Source organism: Benincasa hispida, chromosome 2, assembly GCF_027475165.1.
Source record: "Benincasa hispida cultivar pf3 chromosome 2, pf3_genome.v1.1, whole genome shotgun sequence".
Lineage (NCBI taxonomy): Eukaryota > Viridiplantae > Streptophyta > Magnoliopsida > Cucurbitales > Cucurbitaceae > Benincasa > Benincasa hispida.
Window position 1 is genome coordinate 55819595 of NC_143479.1, and position 17674 is coordinate 55837268.

General features: G+C 31.1%; 2 protein-coding genes and 1 pseudogene across 3 annotated transcripts; 1 reads left to right on the forward strand and 2 right to left on the reverse strand.

Annotated features, from left to right (window-relative positions):
- Positions 1-342: 342 nt before the first annotated feature.
- LOC150038018 (uncharacterized) lies at positions 343-1651 on the reverse strand (annotated as a pseudogene).
- Positions 1652-8300: 6649 nt separating this feature from the next.
- On the forward strand, positions 8301-10955 carry RAD51 (RAS associated with diabetes protein 51). The gene is made up of 9 exons (XM_039023860.2): positions 8301-8597; positions 8843-8987; positions 9090-9200; positions 9302-9393; positions 9540-9634; positions 9728-9841; positions 9978-10107; positions 10219-10340; positions 10497-10955. Exons 1-9 carry the CDS (start codon positions 8508-8510, stop codon positions 10618-10620), a joined length of 1023 nt encoding a protein of 340 aa, XP_038879788.1. The 5' UTR covers positions 8301-8507; the 3' UTR covers positions 10621-10955.
- Positions 10956-12009: 1054 nt separating this feature from the next.
- Positions 12010-15460, reverse strand: LOC120070027 (RING/FYVE/PHD-type zinc finger family protein). Of its 2 annotated transcripts, none has more exons than XM_090311355.1 (5): positions 15256-15460; positions 14092-14925; positions 13751-13951; positions 13334-13529; positions 12010-12474 (listed from the first exon to the last, which is right to left on the reverse strand). In XM_090311355.1, the coding sequence occupies exons 1-5, from the start codon at positions 15406-15408 to the stop codon at positions 12293-12295; spliced, it is 1566 nt and encodes a 521-aa protein (XP_090167481.1). In that variant the 5' UTR covers positions 15409-15460; the 3' UTR covers positions 12010-12292. The 2 variants fall into 2 exon arrangements, with proteins under 2 accessions (XP_090167481.1, XP_090167482.1); XM_090311356.1 differs by having other exon boundaries at positions 14092-14936; positions 15256-15414.
- Between the last annotated feature and the right edge of the window lie 2214 nt (positions 15461-17674).

Genomic DNA, 17674 nt, shown 5'->3' on the forward strand with positions numbered 1-17674 from the left:
ATCTTCTTCCCCATATATATATACATATTATTTTGCATGGCTAAAGGCATACACCACAATCTTGCTCCTAAGGGCCCGTTTGATAATATTTCATTTTCTGTTTCCTATTTCTTGTTTATTGTTCCTTGTTTCTTGTTCTATCCCTGTTCTCCGTTTCCTCTTTTTTTAGAACAAGAAACATAAATGTGTTTTATAACTATTCATGTTTTATATTTCTTGAAGAAAAAACAAAAACAAAAACAAAAACTTGTTTGATAACCATTTCTTGTTGTTTATTTCTTTTTTCCTTGTTTATTCTCCTTTTTTTTTGTAACATATAATATTAAAAAAAAAAGTTGTATCTTATCCTTCATATATTGCCCAAATTTGATCGACAATGTCATCTCTAACTCGAGCTATTTGTCTTAAATGATTTCACCTAACATCTTACTCAACTATACTATTCTGTATATTGTCTTGCAAACTCTTTGTATCTACGATGATCATTGATTCAATGTTTAGGTCATTAAATAGATCATCTTAATGATCATTTGATCTAATAAAATTGTGAATCATGCAATATGCGGTTGGTATATATTTTTGTGTTGACTATAGGGATGGCAAAATTTCCCGCGGGAATCCCCGGTTTGACCAGAGACGGGGGTCAAACCGGGGATTTAAATCGGGTCCCAATTGAGGACGAGCGGGGATGGGGAGGGGATCCCCGCCCTATCCTCGACCCCGAACCCGATCCCCGTCCCCATCTCGATTTTTTTAATTGTTTACATACATACATACATACATACAAACATATATACATAATAATAATAATAATAATTGTATTGCTTCAGTTTTTTTTTCTTTTTTAAATTTAAAAATGTAATATAATAAATTTAATTTTTTATTGATTTATAATTAAAAAAACATGTAATGTTTAATTTAAACAACTATATGTAACCATAATACTAATTTTCTATATAAAATTTACAATTTCAATATAAATATTAAATTTTGGTTATTTTTAAATAATAAAAATAATAAAATAACAAAATAAAAAGTTGGGATTTTTCCCTGCAAGGACCTGAATCCTCGAACGGGGATTCCCCGACTTCCCAAAACAAGGAATGGAGCAGGGATGGGGAGTGCATCCCTGTCCCGGCCCGACCCTGTTGCCATCCCTAACTGGGTTAGGAGGAATTTGCTTAAGAATGGGGAATCAAGCCTTCAACACACCAAAACAACATTCAATAACATTTCATAGTAAAGAATGTCGATAGTTAAAAACTTCTTATCTATCTCAAGGATGTTGTCTCATTTCTCTAAAATCTCGTAAATGGTATCTTTGACCGCAGAATGGTGCTAAAAATCTAGGCATATTTAAATATCCCGAAACGTTAAGATTGTATTTATAATATAAAACAGATAAAAACTTATTAATACATCAAATATTGAATAAAAATATTAAAAACACATAATTATATACCTCTCTTGAGCATAAGAAATTTATTCTGAGAATTTCTGATACATTCAAGGAGTATGCAAGAATCATTTGTCGATCCTTTCCAACCAGACATGACATATGTGAATAACATATCAAATGGACAAGCACATATTATTTTCCATGTTGTGATGGTTTTTGACTCCAGAACGATATTTGTTCCTTTTGAGGAATATATTAAAAAGTTAATATATTATTTCAAAAGGTTTCTAATTAATTTTTTTTAATAACTTTGTTTTTTGGACCATTTTCTTTGAAAAAAAATTCTTAGCATGGAATCTAAAAATACATGAAAGTCCGTTTTTCTAGATTCTTGAGGTGAAGGATTTTAGAGTGTGAGATTTGTTCCTAAGAAAAAATGAATTTAACTAATGTTTTTCTAAAAAATTCCTTTATTTTAAGATTATTCCAATGACGGATTTTTGAGAAATTTTAATAATTTCTCACGTTCTTGAAGTGAGAAATTTTTCCTCAATTCCAATATAGTCAAATTTATGAATGATTTATCCACTTATTTTATGTGATTATTACTTCAAATATTAGAGTAATGAAGGGTAAAATAAGTCAAGACATTAGTTCTAAAACTTTTTAGGATGTATAAAACATGCATTAAAATATAAAAAATAATTATAAAACATATACACTTTGATTCGAAATATTATTTATGACTAATACAATTGTTTCTCATTCAATTCATTTACATTCTTTCTAAAGAAAGAAAAAGTCATTTGCATTTGAGTTGAAATATTATTTCTCACTAGTACAATTGTTTCTGACTCAAGTAATTTATCTTAAATGATGTTAACTTAAATCTAACTCAGTTATATTATTATGTATATATACCGTGGTTGTGAAATATTAAAGTTAAGCTAAATGAATGTGTGAATAAAATTTATATATTGTAAAATTTTAACTAGTTTTAAATCTACTAAAAGTAAAAAATTTTAAAAAAATAATAATATATAAACATCCCTATTAAAGAATTTTGAAATTCAAAATTAAAAAATAATTTAAAATATACCTACTAGAAATTAAAATAATATATAAATCTGGATATTGAAAAGTTAAAAATTAAAAAGGAAAATTGCGATGGTGAACATTTTAAAATAGGTCTTCCATATTTTATATGACAAAATATTTAAATCACAATTTTCGTTTATTTTTTTATTCCAAAAACACCCTTATATCAAGAAATTGGGATTTTATTCATGGTAGAGTGTGAATCTTCTTCATTGTGCGTAATCTTCTTCTAGTAGCGGCAGGACGAATAATTCTAATTTTATTTTAGATTTTGAGGTTTTCTATATGTTGTTTGTTGAATTTTGAATTGTATATCACCTGATATTTTAGTGCACTCATATTTGTTAAAATCTTTACATTGATTTTTTCTTAAAAGAATATTATTTCAAAAGATCTAATTTGGGTTTTCTTAGTTCATATGTTGATTGGAGATTGAGTAGCGTAACTTACGTTGTGATTGTTTTATGATTGTCACTTAATTTCTATTTGATTGTCATGGGGTACTATCTAATTTTTATCTTATTACCATCTTTGATATCTAATTTCTATTTGACAATTAGAGAGCAATTGATATAAAATAGCAATTAAAGAACCATTAGATAACAAATTATTATGAGATAGCAATTAGATATTAATTAGTATCGAATAGCAATCAAACAGTAATTAGACAACAATCAGGTAACAATTTGTATCATTGACTATTTGATGGTAATCAGATGACAATCAAATGATGATTAGATGGTTCACTACAATAAATATGACTTTTCATAGTATCCAATTATACTATTAGATGTATCAACATGATAAAAAAGAGAAGTGTTGGGCTAAAAAATGAAAAGGTCTCAATTGAAAAAGAGTCTCCCACACGATATGGGACATCTTTCTTCCCAAAATTTTAGTTCCCTCTCTCTCAAAAAATTGATTTGTGGTCTTCCACCCAAAATTTCAATTCCCTTTCTCACAAAACTGATTTTAGATCTTCAAACGGAATGCTTAGTTCTCACAAAATTTGCTAAAATGCTTAAAATGGCTATTATGACATTTGGTAATATATAATTAACAAGAAAATGCTATAAAAAAATTTAATAATGTAATGAAAAAGCTATAAAATTCTTATAATAGTGTATAAAAAAGGCTTACAACACTTATAATTACATAAAAAAATGCTATTATAAAGTTATAATAGCTTGTGTTATTAATTATGTAAAGTTACTATAGTTTTAATAAGCAATATTATAATATATTTCAATAGCAAGGTAAATATGCTATATTTTTTTAGGTTTTTAATAGCATTTCACATAGCCAACAAAAAAGGTTATCAAAAGTCCTGGACTTTTAATGACATGGATTGTTAGGACTTTCGAAAAAAGTTATAAGATGTCTATTATAGTTTTTTTCGTTAGCTATCTCATCTATTATTTCTTGTAGTGCTATCAGATGCAATTGCATATTAACTGTTGTTATGGTTAAGCTTCCAATAATTCAAGCATAAAGAATTAAGGACGACTATATGATTGATATCTAATTTTTGTCTGATTTATATCTGATTTCTATGTGATTGCTATCGTTTTTATATCTGATTACCATATGATTTTCAGTAGATATTAAGTACTTTGTGATTTCTATTTGATTATCACTTGAATGCTATCTAATTGCTATCAAATTTCTATCTGATAGGCATGTGATTTTCATTAGATCTTAAGTACTTTGTGATTTCTATTTGATTGTCATGTGATTGTTATGTGATTGATATATGATTTCTATATGATTGTCATGTGTGATTACTATCTGATTTCATCTTTCTTGATCTTCCTATTTTTTGCAATAGAAAAAATTAAATGGCAATAAACAGACAAAAAAATGCAATCATAAGGCAATAAGATGACCATCATCTGATAATTAGAAGGCAATCAGATGGCTATCAAAATTTATTAACTACTAGACGAAAGATAAAAGATAATGAAATGGTAATGAGATGAAAATCAGATGACAATATTAGAAACTACGAACTATGTGACAATGAATATAATATATTGATCATATGGCAACTGAAAGATAATTAGATGACTATCTAAAAATATAATATTAACTAATTGACAAATAATTGAAGGTAATCATATGACAATCAGAAAGTAATCAGACGACAATCAAAAGTTATATCATAAAATACAAATTATGTGACAAACAATAAAAGGTAATCATACGGCGATCATGTAGCGATTAGATACTACTAACTTATTGAAAAAAAATATATAAGATAATCAGATAGTAATCGGATGACAATCTCATAAACTTCTATATGATACACAATGTGAATAGAACTTTTGGTATCATATGTGCTTATATTTCAGTTATTACTTACACACTATTTTCTTTAAGTGAGAAATTGATGTCATTATGATAGCTATATTAGATGTCTCACGTGAATATATATTTAAATCATCCATGCATTTACGTATATACAAATGTGACAGCTATATTGAATACAAATGTGACAGCTATATTGAATATGAATGTTAGGTGCATATTTAGAAGTGACTTTAAAAGGATTAAAATACTATCGTCAAGTCTAAAATCGTACTTTTTAATCCTAAATTATGAATTTAATGCAATGGATTTTATGTCAATCAATTATATATGCACAAATGAAACACGTTTTCGAGTTCTTTTCGAAGTACAATATCAAACTTGTAGATGCTCTCTATTCCACGTGCCAATAACTTCCAAGAGTTCTACATTACAACCTCTACCCCAGAAATTTACCAAAAGCATTAATAATGCATTTTGTACAAATTATTGTTCAAGAAGGAATTAAAGTTTATGGTAGCCCTCACTACACTTCTTCAATTGATCGACAAAATTTCCTCAACTATGAGTGTGTATATCAATTTTTAGATTATCAATTTTAGAAACAAGAAGCGGGAATAATTATCAAACAAGTATGTTTCTTAAAAAATTAGAAACAAAAGCACAAAACAAAAAAATATAAACGTTATCAAACGGGCCCTAAATGGCTAAAAGCCACCAAAAAGTCTTGGCTCAACCTCTTAGCTCAGGCTATTTTCTTAACTCAACACGCTTTCTTAGCTCAAACTTTGAGCTTTAACTGGGTTCAGCTAACTAAGGTCATTTTCTTTAATTTCGGCCTAAATGAAGTACACTGTTCAGAATGTGCTCTCAATTATCTTTATCCTAGTCTTGGTTTTAATTTAATTAATAAAGTTTAATTTTACCCTCTACAATTTTAAGCTTTTCTTGAGTTCTTATTCAATTCAATAAGAAGGGTGGTAGATTAAAACATTGCCTAAATAATATCTTTAACCAATTGGTGCTCAAATACGTATTTTATCAATGATCTATTATTAGAGAATATTAATTTTTAATCCTCTAATATTGAGGACATTGTGTGTTTGGTCCATGAATTTTTAAAATGTAGCTTCTTAGTCTCCGAATCTTTAAGAACAAATGTGTGTCTATCCATGAATTTTCAAAATAAGTTTAAAAATTTATAAAGTATTTTTATTATTATAATAGTAAATAATTATATGACATTTTAAATTTAGAAAATAATTTTAAAGAACATTTTCTATCCTTCCTCTCCCTTCACAATCCTCCCCTCTCTCTTCATTGATCTTTGATTCAAACCCTAATTGTAAACTGTAATTGGGATAATAATAGTCGAATAAGATGAAAAAGAAAGTCGAAAACAAAGTTTGATCCTATTTTCATGACTTTCATAATTTCCTACGACTTTTTTAGTTTTTAATAATCCTAGAATTTCGACTAAAGTAAAAAAAAATAAAAGTTTAAATTGTAAATTTACTTTATATGATTTGGAGAAAATTAAAATTTAATTTCTATAGTTTAGAATTAGAATTAACCGCTATGAATTGATAAAAATCTTAATAATCAATCCTTACGATTTTATCAAACCTTATGAAGCATTTATTAGGTTTTATCAAATTAATCATAGAGACTATCAAAACGTTTTATCAAATTCTAGAGACTAAACTCTACCTTTCTCCAAACCATCATAACCAAATTTATAATTTAACAAAAAAAAATCCTCTATTTTTAATTTCTTCATCATCTTCTTCTTATGTTACTAATCGAACTGTCATTTAAAAAGGGATTTCTACATAAAATACTTTAAGAATAGTCACATATTACGTTAATGTCTTGAACATTTTATTTTTTAAAAAAAAAATCTATTGGTCTCCCTAATTTTCACTAATATCAGTGGCTATTTACAAGTTAGTCATCAATATATTTATGTTCATCCATAATTCACACTCATTTCTTCCTATTCCTTCTCTTTTCTCCTTCCCCCTCCCTTTTCTCCTTTCGGCGATGTGAGTTGTAAGCGATGGACGACGATGTGGGGTGAATTGATAGCTCGACACGAGATGACACGAATGACTTGGGACAAATCGATGGTGCAGGCGGCGTGGAGTGAATTGACAGTGACGGGGTGAGAAAATTAAGTCAACCACACAGTGGGGCGAGCAAATCCGCTCGACGATGGGGAGAGAGATCTGTGGCGACCATGGCTGAAGAAGAAGAGATGAAGATGGAGGGTTATGTATTATAACCCCCATATGAAGATGGACTTTATTTTTTTTCCTTATATATATATATATATATATTGTGATATATATGTATTTTTTTAGCTTTTGTAGGAAATTTGATATATACTGTTGTATATGTATTCGTTTATTTGATACAAACCAATGTTTTTTTTTTATTTAGACTTATTGTATTATGATATATATATTGTGGTATAAATGAAATTTATGAAGATTTATATGCTATAATATATTTCATATATTCGTTTATACTGTGATTTATGTCAAATATTGAGTCAATCTCTAATTTATAAACTAAGGTATATTTCATATTTTGGTTAGAATATTTTCAAATACCTAATAAAATGTTCTAAGGTATAGTTAAAATAACCATTAATCGTAAAAAAACACAATAAATTGATATGTACAAATAAACAACAGAATATATTACATGTACAAGTGAATAAACAATAAAATATATCACATAATAATAAAAATCAACATGAAAAACGAAATAAAAAATAAAATCATATTAAATGTCATTTTCTCTCCCCAAATGAAAATGAAAAAAAAAAATATATCAAATGCATTTTTATCTCTACAATCGAAAAAAGGAGAAAAATCATAATAAATGCATTTTCTCTCTCCATAATAAATGCATTATATGGTGATTTATGTTAAGCGTTAAATTTATATATTATAGTATATTTAATATATTGATTAGAATATTTTCAAATTCTAATAAAATGTTCTGAGGTATATTTTAAATAGCCATAAATCCGTAGAAAAAAATGTGAAACCAATGAAAATAGAAAAAAAAAAAATTCATTAAACATATTATCTCTCCAATTAAATTAAATAAAGGAAAAAATCTCAACAATTCATTTGAAAATATGAAAAAAAAAATCATATTAAATTAATATTCTCTTCGTAATAATGCAGTTTCTCTCTCCAAATTTTGAAAACAGGAAAATATATATAAAAATCAAGAATAAAAATAATAAAAAATGATAAATTTGTCCAAAAATAATATTAAAAACATTTCTTAAAAAAATTTAAATTTAAAGACATTTTTGAAATATAGGATCTAAAGATGTTTTTTTTTTTCTAATGTAAAAATCCCTAAAAAAAATAAAAACAAGATCGTTACCCAATATTTGGGCTTTTGGGCTTCCAAAAGGGGCCCAAATAGCAATGGTTCACTGGATTATAGTCCAAATGTCGGCCCAAATTTGATCACTTTCCTCAGGAAACTTCCCGGGTAAGCCACTTCTCTACTCTCCACTCTTTTTGGCGCCCGTCAAATCTTCTTCAAATTCCCAAATTCCCTCCACCATTTGTGCTTGCTCTGTGTAATTTGCAGAGTTCTTCAGGTTCTGGGTAGTGGGTCGGAATTGATTTGAAGCAATTCTATCATTTGTGGGTCGATTTTTCTGTATCTGATCATGGAGCGCCAAAGAAACCAGAAGCCCTCTGAAGAACACGTGGAAGCCGATGAGATTCAGCACGGCCCTTTTCCTGTTGAGCAGCTTCAGGTACCCATTATCCCTCTGCATCACAAGAATTAGGTTTTTTTCTTTTCTTTTTGTTGCATCGATCGATTCCCAAATGCTCAATGAATTTTGGAATTCAAGATTTCGTTTCTAATTGTAGGATTAAGTTGTTTGCCCTTGAATTTATTTACATTGGTTTATTGGAAACGAGGGTCGGGTTTTGATTGGGGATTTATCATTTTCCAGTAACTATTTTAGAGTTTTTTAGTAATTTTGTTGTATTGAAGGCATCAGGAATTGCTGCAATGGACATAAAGAAGCTTAAAGATGCTGGTTTGTGTACGGTCGAGTCTGTTGCTTACTCTCCCAGGAAAGAATTGCTTCAAATCAAAGGCATAAGCGAGGCAAAAGTTGATAAAATTATTGAAGCAGGCATGTAATTTGTTTTCTGTTTGTTTCATCTGCTTATAATTTTTCATTTTCCATTTGCTTGTTTTGTCTGTCTCTCTGTCTGAATCGATTCATTATCAATAGCTTCCAAAATTGTGCCATTGGGTTTCACAAGTGCTGGCCAACTCCATGCTCAGAGGCTAGAGATCATTCAATTAACATCTGGGTCAAGGGAACTTGACAAGATTCTGGAAGGTTGCTTTCTTGAAGGGGTTTTAAGTTTAATTAGGGCATGTCTTGGCATTCTTATTGTCATCTATGGTTTGCTTACTTTAGATTTTACACCCGTCTTTCAGGAGGAATTGAGACAGGATCCATTACTGAAATCTATGGGGAGTTCCGTTCTGGGAAAACACAGCTTTGTCACACACTCTGTGTTACCTGCCAAGTGAGTCACTCTTGCTATTCCTGTAAATGTTGTTCACTTTAGTGAGTTCAGCTTAAACTTGTATTATTGGACTATTTTTGGCAATGGAATCTGTTAGTTTATTTCAATCGATGGACGTTTCTGAGGCATTTTGAATTGTCGATCAGCTCCCATTGGATCAAGGTGGTGGAGAGGGAAAGGCAATGTATATTGATGCCGAGGGAACATTTAGACCGCAGCGGCTCTTACAGATTGCAGATAGGTAGGATGAGTGTACATGAATGAGATCAGGTGTCGCTATGTTCTCTCTGTGTGTGTAATCAAGTAGCTTATGGTGTGATATTGGTTGTTGCAGATTTGGACTCAATGGTGCTGATGTCTTGGAGAATGTGGCCTATGCTAGAGCTTATAACACTGATCATCAGTCAAGGCTTTTGCTGGAAGCTGCTTCAATGATGGTGGAAACGAGGTAGTTAACATAATTTGTATGGGGGTAGATATGTATATAATAGAACTTAATACTGATATACTGTTGTCTAAACTTAATGTGCCATTGATCATCTTGATTGAAATAAATTATTGAGATCCATATGCATAATATGTAGGTTTGCTCTCATGATAGTCGATAGCGCTACTGCTCTCTACAGAACGGATTTCTCAGGAAGGGGAGAACTTTCAGCTCGGCAAATGCATCTAGCCAAGTTCTTAAGGAGTCTCCAAAAGTTGGCAGATGAGGTAAAGACACTCATCCTCGGAAGGGTCAAAAGATGAAATACAAGAATGATACATTCTTCACTTTTCTTACCATTCACAATAGTAATGTCTTTTGATGCACTGTGGTTGTAGTTTGGTGTGGCTGTGGTCATTACAAATCAAGTGGTTGCACAAGTAGATGGTTCAGCAATCTTTGCAGGTCCTCAAATTAAGCCAATTGGTGGAAACATTATGGCACATGCTTCTACAACTAGGTTTGTCACATTATAATAAAGTTATCCTTTCCAACTAAACATAATTCAATTGGTTGAGATATGCCTTCAACCTAAAAGTTAGAGGTTTAAATTTCCACACACATGTTTATGAACTTGAAATGAAGTTACCCTCGACCAATTATGTTTCTACTGCAGATTGGCGCTACGGAAAGGACGAGGGGAGGAGCGGATTTGTAAGGTGATAAGTTCTCCTTGTTTAGCTGAGGCTGAAGCACGGTTCCAAATTTCAGCTGAAGGGGTTACTGATGTCAAAGATTGACCGAGTAATTTTCTCTTTTCAACATGGCTTTGATGTGTATAGGCTCATTGGGGGCTTTGTTCATTGCAAACATGTTTTCCCCAAGCAATTAATACTGCACGAAATGGCTTTTGTTTCCCTTTCTCATCAATCACTGTGTTCATTTCAATGCATGCTGGCAAAGGCAAATCTCTTGTTAAATCATTGCCTCGTATGTTTAAATTTTAGTTTTCTTATTTATGTCATTATATTTTGGCCAAATGCCAATTTATACTCCTAAATTTTATTTGTATCAATTAAAATTCTAACCTTATAATTGTATTAATTTAAATCTCAAACTTTTGTTTCTGTGTCAATTAATACTTTTTTCTGAATTTCGTCCAATCTATGTCGTGTGAAATTTATAATTTGAATCAATTAAATTCCTATATTTTCATTATCGATTTAGGCTCTTCATTACGATTACTTTTAAAAATATTCTATCATTTAATTCTTAAAGATGTGCAGCTTTCTTCAAATGTTGGATTTATAAAATGGACAATTAGAATAAATGAGTAAACAATTTTCAAGGAAAATTATGACCAAGAATCTAAATTGATTTATGTATGGAAGTTTAGGAATTTAATTGATAGAATTATAAGTTTCACTTAAGATTTTTTTCAAATGGAACTGCTGAAAGTATAAATTAATATACTTACAAAAATTTCTCTTACTCTCCAATCTTTCACTCTTTATTCTCTTGTTGGTGACAGCCAACCTTTCATCTCGTCTCTACAACACTCACTAATTGGCTTTCTCCATCTATCTCACTCTCACTTACATTGACCCTACACATTTGATATTCCGATCCTACTTCAACGACCCCACCGCAATTTTTCAATGTTCGTCAACACACCTTTGCAATGTTTCGATGGCCAATGCCAAATGGAGAATGGGCAATGCAGATGGAGGAAGAAAAATTAGGGAGAGAGGAAGAAGAGAAAACTAAGGGTAATTTTGTAAAATTATCTGGTGATGATGTAGATAAAATTCAAAAGGTAGGACAAAAACCATTTAACTTCGCTATTGGATCTATTATATATTTATCTCAATGAACCATTTATCCCAATAACATTTCAAAGACTAAGGACATCTCCGGAACATTTGACAACTTCAACTACATTTATATTTTTAAGGTTTTCATAGTTATGTGAGATTTTAAACAACTAAAAAAGGTCAAATGGGCAATATAGATTCTTATAGCAAGTTGAGGAATCATTTTTGCTAAAATCAGTTTTATCATAAATAAAATGACTTCAAAATATGCATTTAATCATTTAAAATTATTGTAATATTTAATTATGCACTTTTAAACACAATTGATGTATCATCAAAAAAAATTTGAATGATTAAATACATATTTTGAAATACTTTGAACAAGTGATTTTAACAATTTCAAAATCACTATCAAACATGTTTTACAAGTTAATAGACCATAAGTATATACAACAAATATATATTTACACAAGAACAAACAAGCCAATTTTATACAACATTACAATGCTTATTAGGTGGGTGGAGAATAAAAAAGAATACTATGCTTCTATTTGTGAAAGTATGTATGTTCATTTACAATCTAGGAAGTAATAACCTTGGGATCAGCTTCCATGGCAGCACAGCCATGAACATCTGCTGTACAGCGAGGAGAGTTTGGTTATTGTAGAATGGAATAGAAGTCATCAAGAGCAGAGTACAACGGCTCTGCAGCCCTCGGTCTCTCTACTGTCCCCAACAGAATGTCAGAGGTAGTTAGATAAGGATCACCATAAAAACATAGATTTGTGCCCATCCTTGTTGCTACAATGTTTCCTTCCAATGAAACTCCAACAAATGCGCCTGCCAAGAAATAAACTAATGCATCAGTTACCATCTCCAGCATGTAGGTGCAAAATAATCGTTAAATAAAAGGTCTCCTTTTCTTTAGAATTCAAGGATCTAGTTGTAAACTTATGAAACAAATCCTACTCGTGTGTATAAAAACAAAAAAACCCACTAGGACAGAGTTTACAGCTAAGTAAGATGTTACCTAAAGAATAATTACAAAAGAAAATGATACCGAAGCCAAAGAGAAACATGGAACCTCACCAAGGATAAAACCTCACTAGGGTCCCTATCCACATCTCAAAACACTCTATTGTTCCTCTCCCCAACAATCCCACAACAATGCACACACCTCTGGAGACAAAATAAGAGTTGATGACATAATGAGGTCGACTACCACGACCCAAATCAATAGTGTCATCGTATATACATCATAAAGGATATATTTTAAGCAGCAAAACAAGCAGCTCAGTCTGAATTATTTCTTTCTTTTTTCTTTTTCTTTTTTTTTTTTTTTGGTATACTATGAATTGCTGCCATTCCAATGATCTGATACCATCCTCATTAAGGTCTATTTAGGCTTCCGTATAACATGGTTTTGCTAGAATAGGCTACAATGCTTTTGTTATGAGAAACATTCTAGAATAGGCAACAATGAGGTCACTATTTTAGTAAATGATGCAGAGAAGGCTAATGACATTGATCCAAAAGAAGCTCAGCAAACTCTTGAAATAGCAAAAGCTAACTTATGGAACACTCAGGGCAAGAGACAAACATTCGAGGCAAATTTAGTTCTCAGATGAGCTAGAAACAAGAGTGCTGTCGAAAAAAAACTTCCAAGTTAAACAGAAAATGCACAATCTAATCAGGATACCTTTGCTACAGCTATATGTATAGCACATGCCAGAACCTCTATCTCCAGCTCGAAGATCTGCTTCCAACACTCTACCAACAGGTCCAGCAGCAACACTACACCCAGCACCAAGAGAAAAGTGCATTCGGCTGCAGAATGTCTTGACAGCTTTTGAATTATGAAGCACGATTATGAAATCCATGAGCTCACCACCAATCTAAGGTAAACAAGAATACAAATAATTCAGAACTCAATGAGCATACAAGACTCTTGTGTGATTTGAGTCAAAAGTCCTTGTTCCACATCTCATAAGGGAGACAAGAACCCAAAATGTACGCTGCCAAGATCCTATAACCTAACTTAGCCATTTCTAAAGATCGAAAATTCTTCTAGAAATTCTACACGTGTAAAAGAACTTGGAATTAAAAGTCTTTTTACCTGGGCACCCCATCCCAATCCAACAGATAATATAGCTGATGGGGCAGACCATGAACCATCCGACCTTCGGGCAATTACCAAACCAGTGCCAAATTTGTAAGCCACCAACACTCCACCTTTAGCGACTGTCAAAATAGCAAGACCTTTGGCCCCCTTCAGTACAGCCAAGGGTATAGACTTTTCAGGATTTAGTCTAGAGACCTATACAATTCAACGCCAGTAAACAGAATGTCACAGAAGAATATCCACACAACCATTTAATATATCACAGTATAATTATAGATCTCAAAGAGTACGATAGCATGTATGGTAATTCAAGTTATACTGCATGGTAACAACACCTGGAAGTATCCTCTTAGCGTTTTGGATGCTTTGTATATCTCATGTTCCATGGACAGACCAATAGGAAGATTCAACCACCCTCTTGAACACGTCCAGTCCATCACATCATGTTTCGCCCTTTGCACAGCATTGCTAATGCTGTTAATAAGTACACCCTGTAAAGGATCAAGCCTGTCATAGCAGGCATCACATACCCTCTGTGGATTTCTCTCTCTGAACTTAACGGGCATCAAACACCTCCCTTTTGAACAGGCTCGGCAGAAAATCCCTCCACAAAATCGACAATGATGCCTACCGCGAGTGATTGCAGTAAAAGGGGCAGTACATTGCATACAAATTGAAGAAGAACTATCTGGAAGCCATTCTGGGGGCTCAGCCTCCAAAACATCTTTATAAGCAGTATAATTAATCATATTCGGCTCGAGAAGAGGTGGGGCACTAGGAATGTACACCGAGGAGTGCAAATAGGTATCACCATTCTTTTCAGAACCAAGAAATGAAATATTTGAACTAGGAACTTGTTTATCCGAGGAGACATCCGAAGGTTTATTCGCACCAGTCAATATAGCAAACATCCCATTTAAAACATTCTTTAAATTCACCTCAGGACGCACACTATTTTGCTTTGGAATATCAAACTCGTCACTTGAATCGCATTCATCCTCAATAAAGTCTTCAGATTCAACAGAAAACTTTGAGTTCTGAAAGGGCGCACTACCATTAGGCATGGCCCATAGAGAATCACAATCTTCATCATCATTGTGAACTCTGTTCACCTTTCCAACATTAGAAAGGGAAGAATATGTAACTTTCCCGTTTAAGGTAGCCATGAACTACACAATAACTAAAACCAAGATCAATTATCAGTGTAAAACTTACAAGAACTGAATAGAAAGCAACTATTTCAAGTTCTCTTTCGAGGAAATTCAACAAATGCTTAGTTTCAGCTCCTATATACAAATGTTGGGAGAAAAATCATCATAAACGAAAGAAGGGTGGATTAGAATTTCAAAAACATTATACATACAAATTACAAGGGGTCCGTGTAGACTAATTCGTAATCTAGGGTTTTCCTCGTCGGTATAAAAAAGAACAGGAAAACGGCATGCAAAGCTAAGAATTTGAGAGGAAATCCAAACGGAAGGCAGAAAGAATTGCCATACCTTTCTGATAGGAAGAATTGAGTTGAAGGAAATGATTTGGTAGCTAGGGTTTGAGCTGAGAAAACCGACGAGAACGACGATGGCGGGATGAAATGGGAAAGAACCGATGAATCTCTTTCGAGGATTCAAGCAATCTTTTATTTTATTTTCCATTTTCTCGGGTGAGTTTTTATATTTCTCCGGGTTTAAAAAATAAAATAAGGGGAAATTATTTTTTGGTCCTCCTAGTTCATCAATTTTGAAAAATAAGTTTAAAAGGTCTCATACCATTTTCTACGTTAATTATTTCTTTTTTAAAAAATATTTTCAATACATATTTAAATTTGAATTTTTTTTTACTCTAATATATATATATATATATCTTGTTCTCTTACTTCCCATCCTCTTTCCTTTGGCCTCCACCAATCTTTCTCTCTCCATCTTCATTCTCCCTCACTTCTTTATTTTTTATTAGTGAATATTCTTCTCACCATTCTTTCCTTCTTTCATTTTTTTTAGAGACTTTTATGGATAAACTTACATTATTTAGGGTTAGCGCTCGGATCTCGTCTGCATTGGATTTTGCTACAAGTGCTCGGTGACCTTGACCTCTGGTCTGTTTCCTGTTGATCCCTCTAAATTGGCCTGGATAAGAGATCATTGCACCGATGTAGTGTCAAGCCTACTACAATATAATTCTTAAGTTAGTACGAGAAGTGTTTAATTCAACTAATCACAAAAAAGAAGTGAATTCAGGTCTCTCATTTGGAGATTACTTACTCTTTGCTTTGGGGTGAGCTATTTATAAGTCAGTTTTCTAACACGCATCTACAATTATGTATGATAGTGGTGTCAAGGATATTTATGGCGCTCGAGGTTGTAGGATGTTAGTCTATACTAGACTCAATTATTTTTCAATTGGTATATATCTATCGGATCGGCTGGTTGGCCCAAACTCTTAGGCACTAACATTTTACTTTAAGGGCGTGCGTTCTCCTATGCCCTTTCCCTTTTGGGCTTAGGGTTGTTCGTGGTCTTTGGGCATTGCCTTGGACAACCCTAAAAGTTAGAAAATATCTTTTTGGTGTCCAAGTTTTTTATATAGTTCCCATTTGATCCTTAGTTTTAGAACTATTATACCTTTAAGGGACATTTGGAGCATTGAGTTGGTTATTATAGTAAATGATTATTATAATATGTGAGATATAATAGTTTGTGTTTGAAGTGCAAATTATTCCAATCTAGATAGGAAAGAGTGAACATTGTAACAAAGAGAAATTTCAAATGGTATTATGGTGAAAAATGGTAGGTTATAAGTAATAATTCTAAACACCACTAACTTCAAGATGGAGGCCGAACACCTTTTTAGTCTTTTAAGATTTTGAGTTCGATTTCAGTTTAGTCCTATAAGTTTCAAAATATTATAATTTTACCCTTGAGATTTGAGTTTTGATTCGATTTCGCTACTAAGTTTCAATATTTACACTTTAAACTTTTTTTTATTAAATAACCGCTTTAATATTTGATTTTAGTGTATACTCATTAATTTAAATAATTGCAAGGTAAAATTTTAATTATTAATAGTGATGAAAAATAATGAACCTTAACCAATTTTAATTCTTTTTAATTAATTAATAAACATTAACACTATAGACCGAAAGTAAGTATTTAGTGAAAAATCAAAATTAAAAATGTAAATCTTGAAACAAAACTCAAATTTCAAAGGTAAAATTACGACATTTTAAAACCTATAAATTAAATTGAAATTAAACTCAAAACTTAAGAAATGACCATGTTAAAATCTAGAGACCAAAAATGTATTTTATTTTCTACATTCTTTATGCATATTGAACTATGTTCGCTTGGGCTCTTTTATTCATATTATATTCACATTAGTGTTTTTTTTTTTTTTTTTTTTTTTTAATGTTTCAAGGATATTTTCTTATAGTATAATGATTGTGTTGATTCATTCATCATGTCGAAGTTGAACCTAGAGTTGAATGCCCTACGACTTTATTTATTTGTTTATTATTATTTATTTGATTTTCTTTATTTATTTGTTTATTATTATTTATTTGAGTTTTCTTTATTTATTTGTTTATTATTATTTATTTGAGTTTTCTTTATTTATTTGTTTATTATTATTTATTTGAGTTTTCTTTCTTTATTTGTTTATTATTATTATTGGAGTTCAAAGTTTCCAACACAATTCAAATTAAAAATGATCTTTTTTTTAAGGGAAATGTATATAAATATTTTGGGTGGACATAGTATTCAATTCAACCGATATACTTGAAACCTATTGGTCTGGTGCAATTATTATTATTATTATTATTGTAAAATATAAATTTAGTTCTGATCCTTCAATTTTATGTTCAGAAGATCTTTGAATTTTAATAAATATTTCTAATTTTAAAATTTTTAAAATTTCGTGTATAAA